Genomic DNA, 24752 nt, shown 5'->3' on the forward strand with positions numbered 1-24752 from the left:
CCCAGGAAAGCTGGTTATTCCTCAATTCAGGAGATTGGGTCCTCCATAGTAGGCTATTTTAAGTTCCCTGGAATTGTTGGGATTTCTGGAGAGCCTACTTTAATTTTAACAATGGGTCAAGCCTTTAGCAAACGTAGCAGGTTAGACCAGAGTCAGCCTTTGCCAGCCGAAGGGTCACCAGCCCATTAAATAACGGCAAAGGTTTCTATATCAACAGGTTTATTTTTGAATCAATGACATGAGTATGCTAAAGACAATATTTATTTCCTATTACCTTTAGAGAAAACCTTTGACTTACCGAAAGGATTATGTTACTTACCCTGCAAACATCTGTTTGTGGCATGTAGTGCTGTAAGTTTCACATGCTTTGCATACTCCGGTCATCTAATTTTGGATCCGGATGTGTGCCAGTTCTTTTTCTTCGAAGAAGTCTTTCGAGTCACGGGGAAAACTGACTCCTACTCTTGGTGATATTGTGCATGGGCATCAACTCCGCTGTTAAATTGTTTTCCCACAGTCGGGTGAGAATGACCATGCATATGATAGTGTAACTACGTACTGCAACAGCCGCAGGCGTCCAGGAAGGACGGTGGGCACCTGTGAATATACAGCACTATATGCCACTAACAGATGCCTACAAAGGTAAGTAACATAGTCCGTTCAATGGCATGGGTGGCTATAGATACACATGCTTTGCATAGGCTATAAACCAGTGCCCTCCAAAAAGCGGTGACTAACCTGGGGCTGTTGCTGTTGTTTGAAAAAGAGTACATAGCACTGCCTGTCCTACATTTATTTGCTTGTTGCCGTGCAAAAACATCCACACAGTAAAGTTTAGTGAAAGTCTGTGGGGGGTGACCATGTAGCTGCTTTACACATTCCAGCAATTGAAATATTATCCAGAAAAGCCATAGATACTCCTATGTTACGAGTAAGTGTGCTCTAGGAGGTGTGGGCAAAGTTCTTTTAGCTTTGCAGTATTTTTTATCTACATGTGGTGTAATGATGCATGCTCGTACTGGATCTTTAAAGATGTCATCTGAATGACACAGTATCCCTTTTAGCATGGCAGATATTGACATGCTCTAGTATTAGAGGAGAGTATTTCAAAGAGGAAATCATCTTCTATGGGATCTTGTTCAAGGTAACCTGGTGATAATCAGCTACCCTAGCTATAAGTTCCTGGAAGCATGTTGAGTCATCCGGGGTGATGGTTTAGCTGGCTAAAGGTCTGGATCATTATCCAGGGAGGGTCTATGTCGTAGTTGTCCCATCGATCTGTGGGCTCACTATCATCGTCATCTCCCCTTGATCCCCTGTATCCGACTTTGGAAAACCCTGTGCAGTAATATCTCCTGTGTCACTATGATGTGAGGAAGGTGGTGGTGTGGTGAGGAAGGTGGTGGTGTGGTGAGGAAGGTGGTGGTGTGGTGAGGAAGGTGGTGGAGCGTAATCAGGCAAAAAAGGTGGCGTTGCCAAACTCTGACGAGTAGAAGGCTGAATATGTAACTTCTGCTTCGGATCTAGACTCTCCTTCATAGTTTCAACAATAGGTTCCAGTGCCAAAATGAATGGTTTCAGTGCGGAACGTGGTTTTTGTTTCAGTGCCGGAGTGGTCGGAGCCGAAGAAGTGGAGGAGTGGGTGTTCGGTGCCGATGCGACAGCTGGTTTACTCAGCACCGAGCCGGTCGGCTCGAAGTAGTAAGTTCCAGCTTGGCTTTTGGTGCCGGGCCAGAGAGCGAGGCAGCCTTGAAAGATATTCGGTGTCGACCATAGCCTGATGGTAGTGGTGCCGGGGCAATGTAATTTCAGTAGAGACCGAATGTCTCTTAGTGAATTGGGCAGGGACATAGGTACTCAGTGTGCGTTGTGCCGAAGGCAAGTCATGTATTTGAAGAACAGACTATCTCAGGTTTGGATGCAGAGTCCGAAACAGAAAGGCCTCTTCCTCTGCTGCCGAAGCCTTGTGTAGCTCCTCCTGCCGGTGTTCGACATAGTGTTCGCCAAAGATGTCAGGTGTCTCCTGGAGATCTCAGAACGAAATCTCTTTCAGACAGGCTCCACGATCCCACAACGTTTTCTTTGATCGAAAAGAACGACAGGCCCCACTATTTTCTTTGTTGTGGTCAGGAGAGAGGCAAAGGTTGCAAACCTGATGAAGGTCTGTATGAGGGTATATTGCTTGGCAGTTGGGACAGAATGGCAATGGTGTCGGTCCATCAGCACTACAATGTTGGTTGAATCCGGTGAGATAGGAAAACAAGGCCCAAGTGGAAAAGACCCGAATGGGGAGGTCTGAAGGCTGGGACCCGAGAACGTCGAATTGACGATAGAGTTCAAAGGATTGCTTCTGTTTTCGAAAGGTAACACAAACGAAAACAATACTGATGAGTAAAGAACTGATTAATGAACCGAAGGAAACCCGAAAGCGGTCTCAAACTGGATCGCTGAAGAATATGTCCAAACCCGACCGCAGAAAGAAAACAATCTAACAATGGAGTCGATAACTATGCGCAATATCACAGAGAGGAGTCACCAATTTACCTCATGACGCGAAAGTCTTCTTTGAAGAAAAACAACTTGAACACATCCGGACCGAACACTACATGGCAGGAGAATGCAAAGCATATGAATCTACAGCCACAGATGCCAAACATACAGTATTTAAGACCCTGCATGGAGAAAAACAGACAGTAAAAAGAAGATTAAATTGGCACAGTTTGATTGCTTGAATGGAAGGGAGATGTATGCCAGACAACTGAGGTGTGCAAAACAGATGAAGGGGACAGTACGTAATACATTGAAACAGGAGTTACAGGAATTTAGACAGGCCAAGAGTGTGCAAAAGAGTAAGGAACAGTGGTATGAAGATGCTTTGGCAGAAAAAATGACTTTTGTGGTACAGCCTTCGGTGCACAACCGGAGCAGGCCGATCTAATAATAGAGAAACTTTTGGGTAAAAGGCCTCCCCTCTGCAGTGAGACTAAGGCAGGTGATGATGGGTCAGAGAATGTTCCCAAAAGGAAAAAATTTAAAAGTAGTATCAGGAATAAGGTGAGAAGCACAGGTCAAGGAGCGACACCCCAAAAAATTGAGAGCTCGAGGGAGTTAGCTCAACATTTGCAACAAAGTGGAGATGGTTCAGTACTAGTTGCATTGGAGGAAAGAGAAATGGATGGTGTGGCGCAGGAGATGGGAGATTTGGGATATCAAGCACATACAGATGTTCTTTTTATTTGCTCAGCAGCACCCTAGTGATAAAGAGAAATTAGTAGCACCATGGAACACTGAATTATTAAAGGACTGTGTGCAACTGGGTAAGGGAGCATGGGATAGAGAACAAGCTAGGAGTTGGATAGATGAACTGTAACCAAAGATACAGGAATGGAGGGATCAGGCTGGCAAATGGGAATGAGACATAAAGGAAGGTAAAAGACAACAAAAGGAAAATAGATTGAAGTTGCAAAATCAGACACGCTTCAGGTCAGACTGTTACAGACAACTCACTGTCTAGGGATGGGACTTCTACAAACACACCTCGTCCACAGATAGTTTTAGAGCCTGACACTAGCCATAGTAAGGTTCTTCCTATGAGGGAAGTCCCAGGTACGGCAACTGAGAAGATTCATTATGTTTATACACCATGGATCTATACACTTTTACTAAAGAGTTTCTTAATGTACAAAAGAGCCCGGACACATGGCATTCAAAGGTACACCAGGTATTGAAATTAGTTGATTTGACCTAGAAAGACCTTGATTATATGTTTCCATAATTATACCTTTAGAACTGTGGGCTAAGGTTAAAACTGATCCAAAGGTGCAGTGGCCAAAGGAAGAGCCACATATACAAGACTATGGTTCTCTTTCCCGGGTCACTTTGGAACTGCCACAAAAGGTTCTAGACTGTCTCAAAGAACTGGCACCTAGTAAAAGTATTGATTGAAATAAAATATTTCAGGTGGTTAAAAAGAAGGATGAATCTGTTCACTGCTATTATGAGAAGATGAGGAAGGCTTTTAAGGCCCATAGTGGGATAAATATCGATGACCCTGATTCTACTTCTGCCCTAGTGAATATACAAGGGATACTGCCCACCATTACGAAACACCTCCAGGCAGTTATTCTTTGCTGGTCTGTGAAACTACTCAACAAGATATTGGCTAATGCTCAACATTGCTTTGATTTTCAACATCAACAGGGAGACCAACAAGAGAAGCAAAAAAAGGATACTAAAACCAAGTTGATGGTTCAACAGTTACAGATGTTTAATACCACTAATAGGGGATAGGGCTGGGGATTCACGCAGTCCCAGAGAGGTGGAGGCTTCAGGGGACGAGGACAGGGTAGATGGGTAGCCCACTCCTCCCAGTCAGACCAAGAATGTCATATGTGTGGTGCTAATGGTCATTGGAAGAATAAATGTCACAATAACCCAAACAATTTCCAATCTGGTGTTACCCCACTACTGCAACGTCAACCCAATTCCTTCCGTGCTTCCATTAGGTCCAATTAACAGGAATTATCTTTGACCAGCGACTACAGCAGACCCCACATCAAATGATGGCCCAAGGCACTTATATTGACAATTACAATGCAGCATAGAGGTCCCTCGGAGGGGAAATAGGAATAGTTGTGTCTGAACTGTCAGGTGACCAGAAAGGTCACTATGTTCAAGGAGAGGTTCATGGTCATAACGTTAAGTTCCACACAGACACTGGTGCCACAGTATCCGCTGATACTGCTCCCCACTTACCCCTCTCAGTGATGACCAACACCTCCGTGGTGATTTTAAATGTTGCCATTCCAAGCCCTATTGGTCAAACTGTGACGTTAACCATTGGTCCAATAACGAACAAACATTTTGTGATTTCTGATAAAAGTACCTTCAATTTATTGTGTCTTGATATATTGAAAAAGATTAATGCTGTCATAAAATGTACACCAGATGGTGTTTTGTTTGCATGCAGTGATGAATATCCATTTATATTTGAATTGTGTGTCCAGCATACTGAAGTTGAATCTAATGTTTTGGATTGTTTACTTGATATAATGCAAAACATAGTAACAGTTGATGTCTGGGTTTTAAACAAATTTGATGTGGGAAGAATATTGATTGTTGAGCATATTCATGTTGTTTTGAAGAAAAATGATGTGTTGCTCCAGGTTCCAGAGTACCATATTACAGGAGGGAAAGGGGGGAATAGCAGGAAATAATATCAGTATTGTTTAAAGAGGGAGTTGTGTTACAAACAAAGGGGAGTGTCTGTAATTCCCCGATTCTACTGGTGCGCAGGCAAAGTAAGGAGCCCTTAAAACTTGATGAGGCGTCTCGTGCAAGACCTTTGCGATATTAACCAGATAGTACAGCCCAGTAATGTCACATCCCACCACCATTCTTACCACCATACCCCCTTCAGCCACTTATTTTTCAGTCATAAATTTGACAAATGCATTCTTCTCCATTCCCCTACACCCCAGTAGTCAATATCTATTCCCTTTTGCCTTTAGGGGGCACAGTTTTTCTTGGACACAGACTCCTTAAGGGTATACAGAATCTCCTACCATATATATTCACAAATATTAAAGGCAGACCTTGATCAACATGTTATGAAACCAGGGGTGGCACCGATTCAATATGTAGACGATCCTCTTATAATAGCCGATGCGGAAGAACAGTGTACGTAGGCCACTATACATTTGCTAAACTTCTTAGCATTCCATGGTCACAATGCATACCCAAAGAAATTACAGTTTTGTAGGAAACAGGTGTCCTATATGGCCCACCTGATTTCCAAAGGGGGGGGAGGAGAATATCACTTGAATGTATTAGTGCAATAATACAACATCCTGCTCCAACGACACAACATGAAGTACATTCAAATGTTTCACTCATTTCTAAACCTTTACAAGACCGGACACACAAGGACGTTACTGACCCTGTCCCCTGGATGCAGATACATCAGGATTTTTTTCACACTATTAAAAAGGCTCTTTGTGAGTCTCCAGCATTGGGGATTCCAGATTACACTAAAGAGTTCCACCTCTTTAAATATGAGCGAGAAAGATGTGCCCTTGCAGTACTCACACATGAACACGTGGGTCTAGACAAACCCTGTGCATATCGGTCTCCAATATTAGACCCTGTAGCCAGAGCACTACCCAAATGTCTGAGGGTAGCAGACTCTGTAGAACAATGTGGGAGTTTGATTTTAAGAAATACACAGAATGTGGAAGTACCGCACTCTGTTGATTATTAAATAAAACTCGCACACAGCACTTGACCAATACCCGATTGACTAGGTATGAACTGATTAAATTGTCGGCCGACAATATTAGTACGCATTTTACTTCTTTGAACAAAACCCCATTGATGCCTGTGGAGACTTGCATGATTGTATTTTGGTGACAGGACAACAAACTAAAGGCAGAATTGATATGTCAGACAAAGCTTTTATTGAAAAGAGATGCAGATTTAAGGGTTTATGGGTCATGTTTAAACTACCAATGGAAGAAACTAGAGCAGCTTATGCTATAACTACATTGCAAACAGTAGTAGAGACCAGACAAATATCCCAATTGTCAGCCCAAGCAGCGGAAATAATAGACCTTGCCAAGTGTGTTAATTAAGTACATATTTAGCAGTGAACATCTATACTGACCACCAATGTGCATTTGGGGTTGCGCATGATTTTGGTAGGCTTTGGGAGAAAAGAGGATTTCCAACCTCTAGCAGTGCTAAAAAAACACACACAGGGTACCTTAATTTTGCACCTCCTCAATGCACTGGCTTGGCCCGAAGCTTTATCAATTATTACATATGCTGCTCATCATAAAGGAACTGATGATGTAAGTAGGGTTAACAATTATGCTGATCAAACTGCTAAAATGAATACCTTAGCTGAGACAAGTATGTGGCTCAACCAGAGTAAGAATTACAATTTGAAAGAATGCAATACAAACATGGATACCCATTTGTTACAACAGAATGCAACAGATGAAGAAAAAGTTGAATGGTAAAAGGAGGGTACCGAGGCTGATGGGCTTTCTTCAAGTAATGTCTACGAAGATAAGTGCAGAGAAGGAATTCACTTCAGTAGATACCCACAGCCCTTCTAAGCATGCACAGTACTCCTAATGCCACCACTAAATTGAGCCCTCATGAGACTGACTGGCAGATTGAAATGAATAGAGCACATTAAACCAGAGGGTATCTAAGCGCAATGCCCAAAAACCAGAGCCCATAAGCACACAAAGCAAGAGAGCCTTCAATGAGATAAGCCAAGTTGTTAAAGAATTCTTCAATGAGACAAAGGAGTCTAGCAGTGTGGGCAGGCAGGGAATTCCATAACTTGGCAGCAGCCTGGAAATGGACCGGACGCCCCATCTAACTTTCCAGAACCTGGGAATTTGAGACTTTCCTGGCAGAGGAAGATCTGAGTGGCCTGCCTGGGAGGTCCCGGTTGAAGAGGGAGGAGAGAGGTTTGGGTCCTTTGTGATGAGAGCTAGGAAGAGTATGCAAATAGCCTTGAAAAAAAAGCTCTTCCTTACAGGGAACCAATCTTGCAGAGTATAGGAACAATGTTGCAATACAAATGATGAATGCATTCAGACTGCTGGATATGTATGCAGATGCCTGTTGAGGTGAAAAGGGTTCCCATTTCTCACATATGCCCCCACCATTTAATGGATCATACTATGCATTTTGGTCTTTATTTAAGATCAGTACTTTTGTGACAGAGCAGAAATGAATTAGACTATCCACGATGAAATTATCAGAATATAGTATACATGTTGCTATGCTTTCTAGTTGTATACAATGGGCTATGTCAAGAAAGAAGGAAGAAGAACCCTTAATAATAAATACAACACATTGTTTTTACAAAAAAAAGAAATACAACACATTGTAGCAAATTTCTGTATTTCATATTGATCGGTATAGCCCCTCCTGTCCAGGTACCACTTGGATTAAGGCGAAGATTAAAGGGGGAGCATCTGTTTAGTGGACGAAGGAAGAGAAGAAGTGGGAGACAGTGAATGCAAACAGTATTTTAACATAAGCAACACCTCTTAATTAGGATACCCCATGGACCTGGGAAAACAAGTGTATTTTATATGTGGGAAAAGTGCATACACCTGGATGCCGAAAGACTGGGGAGGTTCCCGTTACATAGGATAGGTATTCACTCTACCATATGATACAAACTAAAAAAATCACTTATGAAAATATACATTGGTATACCCAAATTCCATACTTAGGGAAAAGAGAAGAATAGAGCCGGCTGTTACAGATGCCTAAGAAGACAGTGACTTAGGAAAAAGATTCATACAGATGCTGGCAGTAGCCCTTAATTCCAGACAAATAAGGCAAATTGGCATTTTACTGGAGGAAACTGTAAATGAAACATCACCAGCATTGGGAAACCTAAATGGTAGAAATATGTGCTATGGGGATCGTGGTTTCACAAAACCAGTTAATTTTTGACATGATGTTAGCTGAGAAGGGTGCAGTCTGTAGGATGATAAAAACAGATTGTTGCCTTTACATACCAGCTAATGCACCAAGTGCTTAAAAGGTATTGGAAAATCTCCATAATATTGGGCATCAAGTTCATGAAAGACCGAAAGAACTTTCTGAGATGATTTAGGGTCCTTCTTTGGGTCTTAGGGTCTCATGGTTATTGAAAGGACTTGTTATTTGCTTGGCTACAGTATGTATTCTCATTATTATATGACCTGCATATATCTCAGCATGTATCCCTAAGCCTCGTTATGGTATCCCAGATAAACCCTGATCAGCATGAAATTATGTGGATGATGCACATAGAAATCGAGTGACGGTCCATGGAAATCCGGCATTCAAAGGGAGGATTGAGAGAGATCATCCTTTAATTTATTGCTTTTTTCTCTTTTCTTGATCCTTTACGTGAACTTATTCCAGAAATAAACATGTCTCTCTAGTTTACCTGAGAGCAGTTGGGCTCATGGAAAGGTTAGTTGAATTATGTGCCTCAGGAAATGCTTCGACTACAGAATGTTTTACTTCTCATTCAAAGATCACTAAAGGAAAGTGTTTATCTCTCACTTAGTCTTGTAAACTGTTACCAGGGCCTGAGAGCCAGTAAGGAAGAGGACGTTGCACAGATGTTCTCATAAGATTAGTTATAAATAGTACAAACTCCTCATTATGTGTCAGTGAATAATGGTTTGTTTAAAGTGTAACCAGACACTGCGAGAAAGGAAGGAAACCAATCAACTGCCATTGATGATAAATGGCAAGCTGTCTGAAAACTTCCAGCTACAACTGCATTTCTCAAGGAGCATTGTGTTTTATGGTATTTTTGCTGAGATAATTGTTCTTCACTATTTCCTATGCGACTACTAATGCATATAAACTGAGTAATTTGTAAGCTGAAACAGACTCTCTGGCGAATGCTCAGAGACTCCACTACTGCAGCGGAAGCAGAATAAATGATCTTGGAGATTCCCCACGATTAACTCCCCCATTATTTGAAAACTTCTTTATTTCAACTTTGACATTAGAGTTTCGATTATATATTTACAAGATCAACATCATCTTAATAGAAAAATAAGCGTTGGATCTTCCTGAGTAATTGACTAATACTCCGACTTGAAGCAATTAAACAGATGCCGATAAGCCGCAGTTTATGATCTGCAACGTCGATCGTTCTGTACCAACGGATATCCTGTATTGCATTGTATGTCTTGTAAAACACAATAAAATAAATAAAGAAATAAACCTATAGCATAAACTAGAAAGATTGTTTCAAAACAGCAAATAATACAACTCGAACTTCAACTCTACACATGAAGATGAGCATTGTTTAAATTAAGTTTCAGGAAAAAAAATAGAAATCTGCAGTTAATGCTCACGCTCCACAACTTCTGACTGACCCAGTCTCAACATTCCAGCATCTGTCAATGGGCTATACTCACTCAGATATCCGTTTTGCTAACTCCATGCACGATGGATTGGAATTAGCTGAGAACAGCATCAGTCCACCCTTGGTAGCGTTCATGTTGGTAGTGCCCCCCGTTTTTCAGCACTCTTCAGGACCAAATGCCCTGCCACCTATAAAAAAGCTATGGCAGAGAGGGGGGAAAAATGACATTGCAATAAGAGACATGCGTATAGCAATCGCAAAGGCTGGGTTCATTGTTTTTCTTTATTAAACCTGTACATTAGCCATCACATATACTCTCAATAACCAACTGCTTCATGTAGCTGAAAGTACATGGACACCTTATCATAAAATAAATGGTATGCTAGCTGAGTACAAATGAAAAATTGTGCTTTGGTTTGAAAATAATACTGGAAATGCACTAGCCCAACACTATTAAAGAAAATTAAATATTCACAGAATACTGAAGTGAAGGGGGTATGCTGCAACTATACAAAGGATACAATCTATAATGTAGTATTCTGTGGTTCTGGCTGATGCACTAGCCAACAATTAGCCAAGAAAAAAAAAATACTCACAATGTAGAATTCAATGATTTTGGCTGTGTTGGGTCAATGGTTTTGAGATTGGTAGTGTGAAAGTTGGAGTGGGTGAATTAAAGGTTATATTGGGGTGTGTGAGAGATTCTGTGGATGATGTCATGAGTGATGTCATTTGAGATGTTATCAGTGATGTCACTGACCATGTCATGAGTGATGTAATATGTTAGGTCGTAAGAAGAGCATTGCGGGGTGTGAATTATAGTTAGCTCAGCTAACTATACCTGCTGAATTTCTATGGTTTTGTACGAGTGAAATGTCAGCCTAACTAGAACGTCTCTGTAACCTTTCTTTTTTATGTAGTGAATTTCTAAGGTTTTTTAAATGCTAAATCCTCACTATAACATCCCTGTAATCTTTGTTTTTTCAGTGAATTTGTAAAGTTTTTCAAATTATATTTCCAACTATAACGTCCACGTCACATAGGATTTTTTTAATTGAATGTTTAAGTTGTATTTTCTAAGTTAAGTGGCTCTAAGAGGTATTTTTATAATCTTGTATTTTCTTCAGTGTAATTATAAGCTTTTTTAAAAAAAAAAAATTATATATGCGACAACGTCGCGATCCCAGTGGACATGTTGCGAAAATGGAAAACAAAAGCAGAAATTAAGAGCACCAAAACATCCCAAAATCATATGTAAAAAAATCCATTCTGAACATTATCCTACACGTTACTATATACATACTTCTTTCAAAGCATGTTTAAAGTCATCTTTTCTACAAAGAAACCATCTTTCAGACCTATTTTCCATTTTCGTGGTTTTCTGGTGGATACAGTTTCTGCCTGTGGATTCCTCACCTTATGGATTCCTCACCATATGAATATCCCCTGCGCCAGCATTCCGTGGAAATGTTTCCTAGCTCTCCACACCGAAGAGGTCATCACAATGCCATGACTCCGCATCCGGCTCCGCATGACGTCACTGGAGCCATAAGAGGACCACATCAGGGTGATGACGTCAGTTCCACCCATTTTTTCCGTGCCACTGAGGCAAAACAGGCGGACCGACCATAGAGACAATGCATAGATAGTACACAGAATCCACACAAATACACTCAGTGTAAATTAAAATAAGAAAGCAAAGAAAGCTCATATTTCAAATAAGTCCACAATAGACAAATGGATGTAATAAAGTCTTGAGAACACAAAATCATCAAGTAACCAATACCTCACCTTTTAAGGTATAAAAGGGTGGATAATGGGAAGGCGGGTGGGTCAGGAAGGAATCCACAGGCAGATACTGTATCCACCAGAAAAAGCGTTACCAAAGGTAAGTAACTTGTTCTTCTGATGGATACGTCTGCCTGTGGATTCTTCACCTTAAGAATAGAATCTCACAACAGTCTCACTCCCAGAGGAGGGTGTCCACCCTTCTATACCAAAAAGTCTTGCAAAACAGAGCGTGCAAAATGGCCGTCCCTCCTCACCTCCGAATCCAAGAAGTAATGCTTGGCGAAAGTGTGGAGGGAGGACCAAGTTGCGGCTTTACAGATGTCCAACACAGGAACACCCCTGGACAAGGCAGAGGTAGATGACTTAGCCCTGGTAGAATGAGTCCTAATGCCTTCAGGTGGCTCCTTACCAGCCAGGGTGTAGCAGACCTTGATGCACAAGATAATCCACCTGGCTAAAGTGTGCTTGTGCACCGCCTTGCCCTACATATGTCCAGCATAGCCCACAAAGAGCAGATCATCCTGAACGAAGTCCTTTGTTCCGTCCAAATAGAAACTAATCGCCCATTTTGGATCCAAGCGATGAAGCCTATCCTCCTCCTTGGAAGGGGGAGGGGGAGGGGGAGGATAGAAAGTAGGAAGAGTAATGGACTGTCCCAAATGAAGGGAGTTACCACTTTGGGCAGAAAAGCAGCCCAGGTCCTGAGAACCATCTTTTCAGCATGTATGGTCAGAAACTGAGGCTTTGAACTTAAAAGCCTGAAGCTCACTCACCCTCCTTACCGAGGTGATAGCCACAAGGTAGACCGTTTTAAAAGACAGCAGTCTCAAAGGACAACTATGCATAGGTTCAAACGAGGAACCCATTAAAAAAAGAAAACACTAGATTTAAATCCCACTGGGGCATAATAAAAGGAGTGGGAGGAAACCTGTTTGTCAGCCCCTTGATGAACCTTAAGACTATTGGAGACTTACAAAGAGAAGGCTGATCAGGCAAACAAAGAAATGCCGACAAATATCCTTTAACAGTGGCCACAGCAGAACCCTGCTGAGCCAAATGAAGTGAAAAACAAAGAACATCAGAAAGGTATGCATTCAAATGATCAATAGACTTCTATCCACACCATTTAACAAATTTAGACCACCTTTAGGAGTAGATCGACTTGGTGGAGTGTCGCCTGGCCGATAAAATAACATCCACCACGTCAGGCGGGAGAGAAAAAGAATACAGGTTGCCCCGTTCAATCTCCAGGCATGAAGGTGCAGGCTCTGGAGGTGGGGGTGTAGAACCTGCCCCTCCATCTGAGAGAGGAGGTCTGCCCTGAGAGGGAGACGGACGGAGGGTGTGATGAGAGGTGAAGAAGGTCTGTGTACCACACCCTTCTTGGCCAATCCGGGGCGATCAATATGACTTGGGCCCAGTCTTGACGAATCAAGGGTATGGGTGGAAACGCGTAAAGGAGTTGCAAGCTCCAACTCGACTTAAACGCGTCCCCCAATGCTCCCTGCCTCGGAAATTGGAGACTGCAGAATGACGGGCAGTGCACGTTCTCAAGAGTGGCAAACAGGTCCACCGGAGGAGTTCCCCACGTCTGGAAGATGTGTCGAACTACCTCCGGATGAAGCCTCCACTCGTGGTCGGCGGAGTACTGCCGACAGACTGTCCGCACGCACGTTCAGCACCCCGGCCAGATGATTTGCCATCAAGCACATCCGATGGTCCAGAGCCCAGGACCAGAGCCGCAACGCCTCTCTGCAGAGACGGTATGACCCTACTCCTCCCTGCTTGTTGACATACCACATCACGGCAGTGTTGTCCGTCAGGACTTGAACCGACTGACCGCGGATGGAAGGGCGAAAGGCCTTGAGGGCCAAAATTATTGCCCGCAATTCCAGAAGGTTGATGTGAAGCAACCTATCCTCTGGAGATCAAAGACCTTTGATCTCCAGATCCCCCAGATGAGTACCCCACCCTAGGGTAGAGGCATCCGTTATCACTGTGGCCACCAAAGGAGGAAGATGAAAGGGCTTTCCTTGAGACAGGTTGCCCTCCAGGCTCCACCAAGACAGATCCGCTGCAGCTTCTCTGGAGATACTGACTGACTCCCTGAGATCTTCGTTGTGCTGATACCACTGCCTGCGGAGACACCCCTGGAGCGCCCTCATGTGCCAGCGTGCATGGTTGACCAACAGGATGCAGGAAGCAAACAGACCGAGCAGGCAAAGGACTTTCAGAACTGGAACAACCGCTCCTTAGTGAAACAATGGCATCATTTCCTGAATGTCGAGAATCCTTTGTGGAGGTGGGAAAGCTCGAAATACAGTGGTATCCAGTACGGCCCCTATGAATAGATTGCGCTGTGAGGGTACCAGGTGAGACTTGGGTACATTTATCGAAAAACCCAATTTGTACAACAGCTGGGTTGTAACCTGCAGATGATGACCCACCATCTCTGGAGACTCTGCCTTCAAAAGCCAGTCGTCCAGGTAGGGGAAAACTGGGATCCCCAACCTCCTGAGATGGGCAGCCACCACTGCCATCACCTTGGTGAAGACTCGAGGTGCGGTAGTAAGACCAAACGGAAGGACTCAACCGTAAAACGGAGATACTTCCTGTGTGACTTCAGGATTCGGATGTGAAAATATGCATCCTATAAGTCTATGGACACCATCCAGTCCTCTTGCTGAAGCGCTGGAAGTACCTGCGCTAGGGTGAGCATCTTGAATCTCTCCTGCTTGAGAAACAAATTCAAAATTCTGAGGTCCAGGATAGGACGTAACCTGCCATCCTTCTTGGGAATCAGGAAATACCGGGAGTAGCACCACTTACCCCTTTCCTGCTCCGGATCCATCTCTATCGCACAAATGATCCTCGGTGCAAAATCCTTGGCGAGGAGGGAATTCCCTGAAGGGAAGGGTGTACCCATTTTCTACCAGATCTAAAACCCAAAGGTCCGAAGTGATCAATTTCCAATCTTGTAGAAAATGGGTAAGCTGGCTTCCCACTGGACCTACATGATCCAAGATGGCAGATCTAGGGCTGCTTTCCTGCATTACCAGGAGGGATTGGGGAGGTAGAGGAGGAAGAAGGTTGACGCCCAGTTTCACGAAGGCGACCTCTGCCTTTACCCCTGTAGCTTTTATACAAGGGGTTCTGCTGCTGTTGCTGAGGCTGTCTGGACCCACAAAAGGAAGACTTCCCAAAGCCACAGTATTGTTTATACCCATAGCATCTTGTCTGATTCTGCAGAGCCAAAGACCTTGCCATTGTCTTACTGTCCTTAAATCTTTACAGGGCAGAGTCCGCCTTTTCACCAAAAAGCCTGATCCCATCAAATGGCAAATCAAGATGAGCAGCCTGCACGTCAGGGGAGTACCCAGAAGATCTTAACCATGCGTGCCTTCTTGTCGCAATGGATGAACCCATTTCTCTGGCAACAGAATCCGCTGTATACAGGCCAGATTGGATAATATGGCGAGCTGCAGCTTGAGAATCCACCAACACCGCACTCAGATTCCCACTGTCCTCCTCAAATAACTTAGGAAGAAGCTGTTTAGCAGAGTCCATTAGGCATGAATATACCTCCCCAAAAGACAAGTGGTGTTGGTAGACTTCAGTGCCATACTGGCTGATGAAAAGACCTTCTTCGCAGACTGATCCAACTTCTTGGAATCCCTGTCTGCCATAGCATGCGAAAACACCCCTGTAGATTGCTTCGAACAAGAAGCCTGAACCACTAGTCTCTCAGAAGAGAGGAGAGAAGAAAGGAAAACCGGATCTTCTTGAGACTGACCTCAAAACCGCAGGAGCCAAAAGAGGGTTGCGCCACACAGAGGATTGGCTCAGTCAGTGCATCATTAAATGGTATAAGTGGTTAAATCACCGAAGATGGAGAATGAAGAACTTCCGTGAGAAGATTAGGCTTATACTCCGCCATAGGAAGATGCAAATCCTAAAGCTCCGCAGCCTTCCTAATAACCGTATGATAAGGAGCAACATCCTTCGAGAGGGAAGCCTTTTGAGAATCAAAGTCCCACTCCGTAGAAGTGTCAAGTCCACTTGCCTCACAAGTCTACAAACACATCTTCTGTGTAATACACTTCTCCTTCCTCCCTCTCTTCAGCCTGGTACTGCTCCTCTTCCAATAATCTCGGCGCTTCTCTCCTCGAGCGCATCTTTGGTAGCGGTGCCACATGCGGCGTCGAAGGTGGATCCACTTCAGTAGCCGGAGCGATTGAATTCAAGAAGCTTCACGAGATGGAGCCGGGGATTGACCATACGGCATTGACATCCTCAGAGCCAGAAAGTGCCAGGACAGCGTCGCTGACTTGAACCACATAAAGGGGGCCTGAGGATACTGGTGAGGCACACCCAAATTAAATGCCATAGGACCCATGGGACCCTAAGGTGCTCCGGAGGGGTACGAGGCCTTGGCGAATATGTCATACATCGCATTTAAAAAAATGCGAGAGATCTGAACCCGGCGTCGGAAACTGAGGGTATGAAGCCGGTTCGAGATCCGAACGAGGTACCTCTGGAGTCTGAGCCGCTGGAGCCACAGGTGGAACAGCCGGAGCCGAAGGAACCTCTGTGTCAGCAGGACTCAACACATCTTCTGGAGACGGTGAGAATCTCGGCGTTGATGCCTGCTCTGGAGTCCCTTTATATGAAGGAGATTGAGCTGGAATCACCTGAGGAGTCACTGAAGGAGATACCAAGTCCTTTTCTCGACATTGAGCAGGAGAAGGCGACCTCGACACCACAGCCTTTAAGGACCGGCGTCAAGAAGCAGGTCTCCTCTTCTTTTTATGCTTCCTTTTGGAGTCATGCGGCGTTGATGACTTTGACCTTTGACACCTTTTTGCTTTTCTAGCCTTGGCCATATAAAGCGTTTCTTCTCGCTCCTTCAATGCCTTAGGATTCTTCTTCCTGCACGAAGAACATCCCTCGACATCGTGGTCTGAAAATAAGCACCAAAGACAATCTTCATGCGGGTCAGTAATTGACATATGTCCACCACACTCCCTACAGGGCTTAAAACTGGACTTCCTCAGGGCAGACATGAGAAAAGAGAAAGAGATACAAACGAAATTACAAAGTATCCATTCGAAGTATGGAGAGTCCCAGAAAAAAACATTAGCATTGACAACGCGGAAAAAAGGGAACTGACGTCATCACGCCAACGTGGTCCTCTTATGGCTCCAGTGACGTCATGCAGAGCCGCGTGCGGAGCCATGGCATTGTGACGTCATCGTCGGCGAGGAGAGCTAGGAAAAATTTCTGCGGAATGCTGGCGCAGGGGATATTCATTAGGTGAGGAATCCACAGGCCGATGTATCCATCAGAAACACATATTACAGTATTTACACACTTGGGGTTTCTTACACTATTCTCCAAAGTCGTATTTTTCTACAGAATTTCTATAAAAACCATCTCTAAAACCTATTTTTTCTTTTTGCGGTGATGCTGGAGATCGCGTTGCCGTTGGAAATCGCGATGCCCGGGGACATGTCGCGAAAGCAGAAAACAAAAGCAGACATTCAATGGCCACCAACACATCCAAAAATTATATGTAAAAACATTGCACTACACATATTACTATATACATACTTCTTTCAAAGCATGTTTTTCTACTAAGTTTCTTTAAAAACCAGCTTTCAGACCTATTTTCAGTTTTATCCCTTCTTCGGGACGTCGCGATGACGTCATTAACTGCAATGATCACACCTTTTTCATAAAGTGAAAAAACATATATGCACACATATTACAGTATTTTACACACTAGGGGTTTATTACTGTACACTTCAAAATCATGTTTTTTTGTGTATTTCTTTAACAACCATCTCTAAAGCCTATTTTCAGTTTTTGCAGTGAGGCCGGGATTCACGAAGATGTTGGTCATCGCGACCCCCGCAGTTACGTCGCAAAGGCAGAAATCAGAAGCAGGAATTCAATATCCAACACCACATAAAAAATTATAACTATATAATTAATTCTAATCATCAAAGTACATAACTCACTATATAAATATTGCTATAAAAACATCCAAATCTCAATATCTGTATAACAATGGGTATTAATGATTCGCTGATTTTTTTTTATATTTCCTATATTCACAACGTCATCGATAATTACAATGTCCCCTCAACAGTACATGGGGCGCTCTGGCAGTCGCGTGGTCGTCGCGAATATTGCGTGCAATTAAAAAAATCTATTTTGGACACATAACTTGTGTCACTAACACCCCCATTTCTCAAACATGGAGTCGAGTACCGCTAGTCTGACGCCTTATGTGGGCTTTCACACAAATTCCCGATACATAAAATGGCGGCCGCAACTTTTTGTTCAGGTTGCATCCAGCTTATTAGAGCATTCCCACTGGCACATGCATTCGCGATATCTCGCGAAATATCCGCAGCCAGAGATATCATTATAATTTTCAGCTTAAATTTCACAAAAACTACTGAATAGATTTACACCAAATAGGCAAAAGGCACTTCTTGAACCAACATCTACCTCCCTGCCAAATTTGGTGCAAGTGCGTTCAACAGTTCGGGCTGAAGTTGTTGCTGAGGTTCCTATCAAAATTAACATTACAAACGCATCCTTATTTCGTGCCCCAAATTTTCGGTCCCCACTGCACGATCACCCCCAAACTTTCCATGACAACCAGAACCTACCTTGACACTTTTTTGGGGGAAATTTCATGAAGATTGGTCCAACGGCACCAAAGTTATAGGCAAGTCAAAAAATGCTTTTTCTATGGAAACATGGTCCTAACTTTAACTATCTACAGGCGACTACCTGTGGGTAATACACATACACACATTATATATAAATATTATACACACACACATACATATATATATATATATATATATATATATATATATATATATATATATATATATATATATATATATATATATACACACACATAGAGAGAGAGATGTGTATGTATAATAAAAATCAATATTCCCTGGAGCTAGGTCCTCGCTACAGCAAAAAAGTATAAAATAAAAACACATTGTTTTTTTTTTCTCACTACAGCTCCTCTAGGGATCCACTCCAGAAAGAATTTAATTATGCAGTTAACTACATGAAGAAGTTAACTGCTTTTCCGGCTCCGATCTATTTAGTCTGGACAGGGGCATGATTCTGAGAGCCCCAGATGCCATTACAGGAAAGTAGCAGGACATTGAAGATTCATTTGGGCAGTGCAGAAAGAAGGAGGACACTGCAGGTAAAATCAAAACAAGGTTTGAAATATAAACATAAAAACATAAAAAGCAAACAAGATGTTCCTGCAACGTTTATTATTTTATTTCTCAGGTTTTGATTTAGTGCAGCTAGACCCATGTGACCAATAAAGCACTTGTGAACAAAAGTTAATGCAACATTGGGAAGTCTAAATCATCAAAAGGCATTACAAAAGTCAGCGATGGTGCAATAGGTTTATTAGTGGAAGTTTTACTTTGAAGATCTGCAATGAGGAGCAGGTTTTATATGGACAGAGCAGAAGCACTAATGCAGACTGCGAGCAGAGATTGAACGCATTCACAACAGATTTAAAAAATAAACGCCCTGTATAAAAGCAATGTAAAAAGGACATAATGTCAGTAAGTATGCGAAAGCCTCATTTCAACTTGTACATAATTGATTCAGCCTTGCTCGTGGTATAATGTGCGGATGCAAACATGCTTGCTAAACAGGCATTGGAATACGAGATGGAGGCTGCTCTTCCTAATGTCTTGGCAGCTAACAAACATGCTGTCATCTGCCAGCTACAAAATCATTTTACCAGAGCTAGAACAAAATCTATTTATAGTCACACAAATAGTCAATTTTGGGCACAGCAAGCCTCGTTCAAATTACAGCACCCTCTCAAGTGGCAGAGTAAGAGAAAGGTCAAAGATCGCTGCAGATCCTTAGTGTTAACTGAAAAAAATAAAGTTAAAGCGACGTTAGGGTGATGGGAGTGTCAACAGGACATAACATTCACAAGACACTACTTTTTTTAACCTTACTGCCTGCCCCAATGGAAGGCTCAAAATGGTCTCTTTGTGCACTTCCACAGGTAGCATATAGCTTTCTGCGCAAGTAAGAGTTAACTGAAAAGACTAAATTACATGAACCCTTATAACTGTAAGCACTGGCAAAGACAATCGGTCTGGCCTTGGCTGTCTACTTTGGCGCTGCCACGGTTTGTGAATGCTTTTTATAAAATTGCACAAGGGTCTACTTTTTCTGTGTAAGTGCACACTGAGCAAGAAAAGAATTCCAGCACTCAGAAAGAGGTGAGCAAAAGGCTAAAGTATGTGTGAAAGGCCTGGGCTAAATTTAAAGTATGCCGGTGCAATTATTGTCATTTATCGAATTTTGAGATACGCTCATTACCAAAAGTTCCATAATTTACACAATCAAACCACGTTTGAGTAATTACGCCCTATTCGGGGTAAAAACGTAATGGAACACCAGATAGCAAGTGGCTGTTGCTCACAATGCTATCTTTTCCCCACTTTATTTTAGTGTGAAATGCGCCCTTGTTTAACTAGTTGACATAGGACACATTTCAAGCTACATTATAGTACTGAATGACAGAATCGCCGTTCAAATAAATATGCATAATTTTACGTAACTCCACAAAAGAAAACTGCACTAATTTCGCACACCCCTAATATTAAGGCATTTTTTTTTTTTTTTTTAGAACTCCTACTTTAATCCAGGATTTGACTGAATGGACATAAGAGTTCCTCAAAGGCTCGAATACATTCAAATGTTTTAGAGCCTTCAAAATACAATGAAATACACACACTAATTTATTATAAACTAAATTAAAACATGGCGCCAGATCTCTTATGTCAGCCTACATCTTGAGGTACATTTTCCACTGAAAGTGACACTTTACTCAAAATTGCAGCATTTAATTTCCACTGCACAACATTTTGTTGCCTTTTACAATTTCAAACTACATCAGGCAAGCTGAACGGCATTCCCGTATATTCTAGTACCATCTGGAAAGTGCCATACACATTAGCAAACTTTGCACCCAGGCCAGAAAAGTCTTGTTTGCATGTACTCTGCTGTCTCAATGATTTTGTAGCATGCTAAAACACATTCCGAGTGTAATGGTTATATATTGGTGTATTGTTTAAAGACCTATGGTCACAATAGACTTTTTTTTTTATTTAATGCTTGACATTCTAACACAATTACTTTGTTGCTGCAAATAGTCGTATCATAAGGGAACCTGATACTAACCATAATGCTTGCTGCGAGTTCAGTGCTTTCAAATGAAGTAATTTCTACATAAGAAAAACTTTTATCCGAATCCCGACAGTCAAAAAGGATTCATGGTTTCCGAGAGAGCAGTACAACTAAATGGATCCAGCAGATGCCTTGCCTGGCCCGCAGATGCTTTGCCTGGTCAGTTTACTTGGCAGACTGATAAATATACATTGGGTAAGTGATGCCACTTGCATGCAGTCCTGGGGATCAAATAAGCAGGGCTCAAAAGCCAGATATTGAAATGTTATCCATAACGAAAAGTGCCTAAAGCATAAATGAAAGAATCCGTTTTTTCAGATGTGACTCATAAACACCAAGAATTATAATGATTGATGGGTAACAGACTCTAGTAAAAAATCTACAAGCATTTTTCAAGCAACCAATGTTTTCTGTGCCTTTTTTAATTTTTCCACAAGTGTTTATTGAGCTTTTTGCATGCCACTAGTGACCGAAGAGAGGAAGGAAAAGAAAGCATGATGACCAAGGAAAAATGTACCCAAGGGCAGCTAAAGGCGTTTGCAAGCACCATGCAAACAAGCATTGGCATAGCCAACATGTCTCGCCTTTGGGACCTTATAAGTGTTTAGCCATGCAACAGTTGGTGTTGATGCACTAAGGATATTGTGCTGCTTAACTAAATACTTATAAGATCCCAAAAGCGAGACCTATTGGCTATGCCAATGCTTGGATGCAAGGCGGAGGGGAGAAGGGTGCAAGGCAGAGGGGAGAAGGGTGCAAGGCAGAGGGGAGAAGGGTGCAAGGCAGAGGGGAGAAGGGTGCAAGATAGAGAAGGGTGCAAGATAGAGAAGGGTGCAAGGCGGAGAAGGGTGCAAGGCGGAGAAGGGTGCAAGGCGGAGAAGGGTGCAAGGCGGAGAAGGGTGCAAGGCGGAGAAGGGTGCAAGGCGGAGAAGGGTGCAAGGCGGAGAAGGGTGCAAGGCGGAGAAGGGTGCAAGGCGGAGAAGGGTGCAAGGCGGAGAAGGGTGCAAGGCGGAGAAGGGTGCAAGGCGGAGAAGGGTACAAGTCGGAGGCGGAGAAGGGTACAAGTCGGAGGGGGAGAAGGGTACAAGGCGGAGGGGGAGAAGGGTACAAGGCAGAGGGGGAGAAGGGTACAAGGCGGAGGGGGAGAAGGGTACAAGGTGGAGGGGGAGAAGGGTGCAAGGGGGAGGGGGAGGGGGAGAAGGGTGCAAGGGGGAGGGGGAGAAGGGTGCAAGGGGGACAGCGAGAAGGGTGCAAGGGTGAGGGCGAGAAGGGTGCTAGGCAGAGGGGAGAAGGGTGCTAGGCAGAGGGGGAGAAGGGTGCTAGGCGGAGGGGGAGAAGGGTGCATGAGGGAGGGGGAGAAGGGTGCAAGGGGGACAGGGAGAAGGGTGCAAGGGGGACAGGGAGAAGGGTGCAAGGGGGACAGGGAGAAGGGTGCAAGGGGGAGGGCGAGAAGGGTGCAAGGCAGAAGGGGCGAAGGGTGCAAGGCAGAAGGGGCGAAGGGTGCAAGGCAGAAGGGGCGAAGGGTGCAAGGCAGAAGGGGGCGAAGGGTGCAAGGCAGAAGGGGGCGAAGGGTGCAAGGCAGAAGGGGGCGAAGGGTGCAAGGCAGAAGGGGGCGAAGGGTGCAAGGCAGAAGGGGGCGAAGGGTGCAAGGCAGAGAAGGGTGCAAGGCAGAGGGGGAGATGGGTTCAAGGTGGGGAAGGGTGCAAGGCGGAAGAGGAGAGGGGTGCAAGGCAGAAGGGGAGAAGGGTGCAAGGCGGAGGAGGAGAAGGGTGCAAGGTTGAGAAGTGTGCAAGGTGGAGGAGGAGAAGGGTGCAAGGCTGAGAAGGGTGCAAGTTAGAGGGGAGAAGGGTGCAAAGCGGAGGGGGAGAAGGGTGCAAAGCGGAGGGGGAGAAGGGTGCAAGGCGGAGGGGGAGAAGGGTGCACGGTGGAGGGTGAGAAGGGTGCAAGGTGGAGGGGGAGAAGGGTGCAAGGTAGAGAAGTGTGCAAGTCGGAGGGGGGAGGGTGCAAGGCAGAGGGGGAGAAGGGTGCAAGGCAGGGAAGGGTGCAAGGCAGAGGGGGGATGGTTCAAGGTGGAGAAGAGTGCAAGGCGGAAGGGGAGAAGGGTGCAAGGCGGAAGGGGAGAAGGGTGCAAGGCGGAAGGGGAGAAGGGTGCAAGGCGGAAGGGGAGAAGGGTGCAAGGTTGAGAAGTGTGCAAGGTGGAGGCGGAGAAGGGTGGAGGCGGAGAAGAGTGCAAGGCGTAGAAGGGTGCAAGTTGGAGGGGGAGGTGGAGAAGGGTGCAAGGCGGAGGGGGAGAAGGGTGCAAGGCGGAGGGGGAAAAGGGTGCAAGGCGGAGGGGGAAAAGGGTGCAAGGCGGAGGGGGAAAAGGGTGCAAGGCGGAGGGGGAAAAGGGTGCAAGGCGGAGGGGGAAAAGGGTGCAAGGCGGAGGGGGAGAAGGGTGCAAGGCGGAGGGGGAGAAGGGTGCAAGGCGGAGGGGGAGAAGGGTGCAAGGTGGAAGGGGAGAAGGGTGCAAGGTGGAAGGGGAGAAGGGTGCAAGGTGGAAGGGGACAAGGGTGCAAGGTGGAAGGGGACAATGGTGGAAGGTGGAAGGGGACAAGGGTGCAAGGTGGAAGGGGACAAGGGTGCAAGGCGGGCGGAGGGGGAGAAGGGTGCAAGGCGGAGGGGGAGAAGGGTGCAAGGTGGAGAAGGGTGCAAGGTGGAAGGGGAGATGGGTGCAAGGTGGAAGGGGAGATGGGTGCAAGGTGGAGGGGGAGATGGGTGCAAGGTGGAGGGGGAGATGGGTGCAAGGCAGAGGGGTAGAAGGGTGCAAGGCAGAGGGGTAGAAGGGTGCAAGGCAGAGCATGAGGAGCGTCTAGCAGCACCAGGCCTGTCAGCAGTTTTTACGGACCCCTATACAAACAACTACTGCTTAGGCCTGATGTGTATTAAAAAAAATCACTTTTTAACAAAGTATGGAGCATTCCTACCAAGTTGAATCTGTCCCCACTGCTTGAAACATTCCCCATTTATCACCGACTCACATGAACAAGTGCATCAGGGCAAAAATGTGGGCGGGGCTCTGGAGCACCAGAATGTGCTGTCTGGCATCTGTTGCTAACCGCACTATTTGCTAACAGGGGATCAAGACGTCAGGCGTCAGGAACCGCAGCGCAGGCTCGGCCCCCGGGTTAAGCCTAGGCGCCGTTTTCACACAGACTAAAGGCCCATTGGAAGAGACCCTGAAAAGGGCGAAAGTTAGGTTTCACAGGAATTTCACATTAATAAGAATTAAGCAGTTTAAGAAAATAATGTATGCATTTGCTGATTTATCCTACGGGTGTCCATGCAAGGTATAATGGCTCAGTGCTGTGTGCCACGAGAAGAGGCACACTGGTATCGCTGCTGGGTGTGAACTAGCAGACATGTTCCAACGGACACTCGCTAAAAAGTGTTTTTGTTCATATAGCGCTCTGAAGGGCCTTTCTAAGGTTGTAAAACAGCATGCGTTACTATAATACAATCAGATGGAATTCAATACACCCACTCCTGCAGGATGGAGACTCGAGTTTTCCTTGCAGGGATTTGAATGTATGACTTTCAGATCAATGCAGACGCCAGCGAAGATCGTTAACTCACTGAGCTATCCTGCCGACATGCACGAAATAGATCTGTATATTGACAAATTGCATTATGGCCCGAAGCAGCACTGTCCTTTAATCCCAAAATTCAGAGCACTTCTAAACCATCACCACCTTTTCTCAGGGTTTAGCGCCTCGAGGCAGTCCTGGAGGATGCAAGTAGCACAAAGTTCAAT

At 44.5% G+C, this 24752-nt stretch overlaps 1 protein-coding gene across 2 annotated transcripts in view; it reads right to left on the minus strand.

Moving 5' to 3' along the window:
* PRPSAP2 (phosphoribosyl pyrophosphate synthetase associated protein 2) overlaps positions 1-24752 on the minus strand; it is a 444139-nt gene that overhangs the window by 338250 nt on the left and 81137 nt on the right. For both annotated transcript variants that reach the window (XM_078665175.1, XM_078665176.1), the window contains exon 2: positions 9957-10103. In XM_078665175.1, coding sequence (XP_078521301.1) covers positions 9957-10039 — 83 coding nt within the window. In that variant the 5' untranslated portion in view covers positions 10040-10103. The remainder of the gene's footprint in view (positions 1-9956; positions 10104-24752) is intronic.

This window comes from Lissotriton helveticus, chromosome 10 (genome assembly GCF_964261635.1).
Source record: "Lissotriton helveticus chromosome 10, aLisHel1.1, whole genome shotgun sequence".
Classification (NCBI taxonomy): domain Eukaryota; kingdom Metazoa; phylum Chordata; class Amphibia; order Caudata; family Salamandridae; genus Lissotriton; species Lissotriton helveticus.